This window comes from Dipteris shenzhenensis, chromosome 8 (assembly GCF_047967505.1).
Source record: "Dipteris shenzhenensis isolate YYH24624 ecotype China chromosome 8, Dip_SZ_1.0, whole genome shotgun sequence".
NCBI classification, from domain to species: domain Eukaryota; kingdom Viridiplantae; phylum Streptophyta; class Polypodiopsida; order Gleicheniales; family Dipteridaceae; genus Dipteris; species Dipteris shenzhenensis.
Genome location: NC_141603.1, coordinates 19992298 through 19996450, shown reverse-complemented (window position 1 = coordinate 19996450; position 4153 = coordinate 19992298). Strand labels below are relative to the sequence as shown.

The 4153-nt window shown below is 40.0% G+C and overlaps 1 protein-coding gene across 1 annotated transcript; it reads left to right on the top strand.

Annotated features, from left to right (window-relative positions):
- The first annotated feature begins 2126 nt into the window (after positions 1-2126).
- LOC147899239 (flavonol synthase/flavanone 3-hydroxylase-like) lies at positions 2127-3618 on the top strand. The gene is made up of 4 exons (XM_087378349.1): positions 2127-2351; positions 2443-2675; positions 2766-3093; positions 3255-3618. The coding sequence occupies exons 1-4, from the start codon at positions 2205-2207 to the stop codon at positions 3522-3524; spliced, it is 978 nt and encodes a 325-aa protein (XP_087234475.1). The 5' UTR covers positions 2127-2204; the 3' UTR covers positions 3525-3618.
- The last annotated feature ends 535 nt before the right edge of the window (positions 3619-4153 follow it).

Below are 4153 nucleotides of genomic sequence, written 5' to 3'. Positions count from 1 at the left end.
TACACACTGCTTTGCATTGGGATGCCTTGGGTTTCCTGTTGCCATGGATGATTCTTAAAAGAATCAAACTTTCAAATGGGTGAAATGCGATTGAGAGAACTAGGATAAAAAGTAGGAATGCAAGCAAGAAAGATGCCTTGGGGTGCTTAATGCCATGGATGGAAAGTGCAAGTAAGAGAAATGGGAGGAAAAATAGGCCCACCAATCCTAGACTCAAGAAAGCGCATTTGAATCTTTGATTTATACAAGTGAAAAAACCTGTTTAGGAGGAAAATCGTATTTGAGTCTGTGATCTTTTTTGAAAATCCTTATTAGGTTTATAAAGTTGTACATCCCTAATGTTTTATCTCTTTCTCCAATTATGTGAAACTATTTTGTATTTTTTCTATTTTCTCAAAGTTACATCGGCCCTCTTGTGATTGGTGGAGAGGGATTTTTCAATTTGGCCAAAAAGCCCAAAATGAGTTTCCTTTTTTTTCCTAATGGAAGGAAAGAATGAGTCCAAGAGTACAACCAAGCCAAAAGGCATTCCAATGTATAGAATCAAATCAACATATCTTGGGGAAAATTCCAAGAACACAAGACATTTTCCATCCAGAAGCCACTGGAACTCACTTCCCACCATCCAAATTTCATCCAAAACCCCAAGTTGAAAATATTTTGATTGCTCAAAATCATCTTCAAACAATATCATATATCAAAAGACATCATGGATTTTGCCTAATGACACCTCTTAGGTTCATAATTAGTCAAAGACATGGGATTCAAGTCAATGATCCCTTGAATCAAGTTGGTTAGCTAGTAGGTCATTCGAAGTTATCCTCAATTGAAAACCCATTATATGGTGCATTCATTTTTAAGGAGAATGTTGTGAATTCCCCTCAATTTTATGTATACATTACGATGTGGGATTATTGCTTGTCCACCACTGATCAAAGTGATAGCTAGTTCACACACACACACACACACACACACACACATGTGTATATGTATACATATATGTATATGTATATGTATACATGTATGTATATGTATATGTATACATATATGTATACGTATATGTATGTATGTATGTATTTGTATATGTATGTATGTATGTACATGTATATGTATATGCATATGCATATGCATATACATACATACATACATACATATTTATTTATTTAAATGATTCATTCCATCATTCATTTATATATGTACATATGCATATGCATGTATGTGTGTGTGTGTTACTATATATATATATATATATATAATAACACACATACACACACACGTATACGCACATGCATATGCACACACACACATATATATATTTGCATGTGTGTATGTGTACACACATAAGTACGCATGTGAGGGTAGATATAGATATAGATATGTGTGTGTGCACGCGCATGTGTATGTGTGTGTGTGTCTATATACCTACCTACCTATCTATCTATATTTGTTGTCGTTTTTTGACTTGCTATTGTCCACTATTGAGTCATTGTCGCTTGATAATGATCCACATTACGATGAATGGATTTGTAAGGCTCAACCAGCAAACCACCCCTCCCGCGTGAACGGGCTAGGCTGTTAAGATCTCGTTGGTTGTTGCTTGCCACGGGTTAAGGAGTGCAGAGAGCTTCCTTAAACACAAGGTAATTTCTATGTTTAGCAAAATGCAGAACTTTCAGAATTCACAATCCAAAATGCTGCTGACTAGAGGCAATGGTGAAGTAGGACCAATTGCGCTAGCTCTTTGTTCGTGGACATATCCAATGAGGCTCAAGCAACGACAGGAAGGATACATCGTACGTTCAGGCAGATTGCTAATATCCATTAAATCTGAGACGAGCATGCAGGTCGCGCCTGAAGCGCTTTTCAGACATGATCATACAAGGAGAACTTGAAAAGCGCTTCAGGCGCGACCTGCATGCTCGTCTCAGATTTAATGGATATTGCGTACGATGTATCCTTCGCGTCGTTGCTTGAGGCTTGCTACGTCCTTGTCTCTCAGATTTATTGTCACAGGACGTCTCTTTTTCACTTTCTAACATGCATGGAGCTTGTGGGCGTGATGGAAATAAATGAGATGTGTATATTATTTCCAGGAACAGAGAGCTAGTGCAATCGGTCCTCAGCAGCAGCTCCTGCTTCCTCATTGCCTCATACTCTTCGAGAGTTCCACTTCTTCGAGCTCTTCCGTTTCTTCATTCCTCCCAATGGCTCCCATGGCTGCACCTCCCGCCACTGCCCATGCTCAGCCTCCAGAAGTCCCTACAGTCGACCTTGCAGACTTGCTGGGCGATCGGCAAAGCCTCCTTCTGCGTGAAATAGCCCGTGCTTGCCGTGAGTGGGGCTGTTTTCAGGTACGTTACAGCGCTTTGGTTACACTGATGATGGTCAAGTCTCGTATCATTCGGCAGGTTTTGAACGCGCCTCATTTGTCTTGTACATAAGATTGTGAATCATGGCCTCTCTCGAGAGTTGGTAGATGATATGTGGGCAGCTGCTCGACATTTCTACGAGCAACCACCTACGGTGAAAGAACGTTTTTCCTCGACCGAGAGAGAGAAGGGGATCTCCTTTATGTCAAATGAGACGACTGAGCCGGCAAACTGGCTGGAGATACTGGTAATCCGACGTCGTCCAGGTGTTTGCGATGGGTTTCAAGAGGCATCGGAACTTTTTGGGTACGTCACACGTTTGAGTGGCCTTCACTAGTAGCAGCGCTCTTGAAGAAAATGATAGAGTAGTGACGACTCATTGTTTCAACGATGCAGGGGAACTCTTAAAGAATTTGGACGGAACATGGAGAAACTTGGAAGCACTCTTTATTCTCTTATATTTGAGACCCTCGGATTGGAAGCTGGGTACATGAAGAGTGCATTGCCGACAATTGAGCGGGCGGTGCTCACCCTTAATTTCTACCCCGTTTGCCCTAATCCTAGGAAACAACTGGGTTTCAAAGAGCACTCTGATGTAGGAACTCTTACGCTCATACTCCAAGACGAGGTGGGGGGATTGCAAGCGCTCTCAAACACGGGCGAATGGGTTGAAGTCAAGCATAGGCCTGATACAATTTTGGTGCTTCTGGCAGACCAAATCGAGGTGTGTCAATTACTAAATGTCTTGCCATTTCTTTCGTGCATGTGATCTCTCGATATAAGGGACGGAGGGATCCTCTTCCTAAGCTCAAATAGAGCTTGCATGTCTCTCTCTTCTCTTTATGAAAACCTTCTCATGACGTCAAAGAACTGATTATCTTGCAGATTTTGACCAATGGAAGATACAAGTCGTGCATACATAAAGTTGTTGCAAATAATCAGAAGCTGAGAGTCTCTATGCCTTTCACTTTTGGACCTCTTGAAGAAGATCTTATTGCTCCTCTTCCAGTACTTATAGATGATGACAATCCAGTAGTGTACCAAGGGGTTACCTTTCAAGACTACATGGCACGCTACTTCAATCCAAAGTTACCGACATCACAAAAAGGCCTCAACTTTGCTAGATCTCCAACTGTTGCACCGCCAATTGCTTAAATCACCATCATATTCTTGGCCTTTGTTTTACAAAAAAGTCAAGCACATTAATTTGTGGATGTATGGAATGAATAAGTGAGACCGGCTCTGATTTACCCAGTTGTTTTTTGTTCATGTTTTGGACCATATATAGTATGTGGAATGACATATATTCATCTTTACTATTCTCTTTTTTATGTGTCTATCAACATAGTTACACATCTCGCTTCAAATTTACATTCATCTCTTAGCTACCTTGTTAGCTTTTTGCTTTGATTAAGTACTACATGCTATGGAGGAAGTTTAGGATCCTAAATATACTTGCTCACCCAATTCACTTGGAATTTCTAATCATCATCTCGCATATTATAGTAAAATAAAGGAACTTATAATGGGTAGGAATTCTCTACAAGTCAACAAAGGTATAATACCAACTGATTTAATAGAATGGAGAGATGAAATTGTGAGTGATGGATGTCATACATAACATAGAGAAACTTTGTTTTGAGATTGAAATTCAAAAGCACGTTACGTGGATCTAGTTTATGAGATGGATGCTCAACTAATGTAGAACGTTAAATGTGAACAAACAACACAGAGCCTCTTCATGATTTTATTTCCATAATCAATAATTGGCATTCTAATCATCA

Excerpts from the sequence above, each read along its gene's own strand:
- LOC147899239 (XM_087378349.1), top strand. The coding sequence starts at position 2,205 with ATGGCTCCCATGGCTGCACCTCCCGCCACTGCCCATGCTCAGCCTCCA. Across the intron at positions 2,352-2,442 it reads GTGAGTGGGGCTGTTTTCAG|ATTGTGAATCATGGCCTCTC; the intron begins GTACGTTACAGC and ends CTTGTACATAAG. Across the intron at positions 3,094-3,254 it reads TTCTGGCAGACCAAATCGAG|ATTTTGACCAATGGAAGATA; the intron begins GTGTGTCAATTA and ends ATTATCTTGCAG.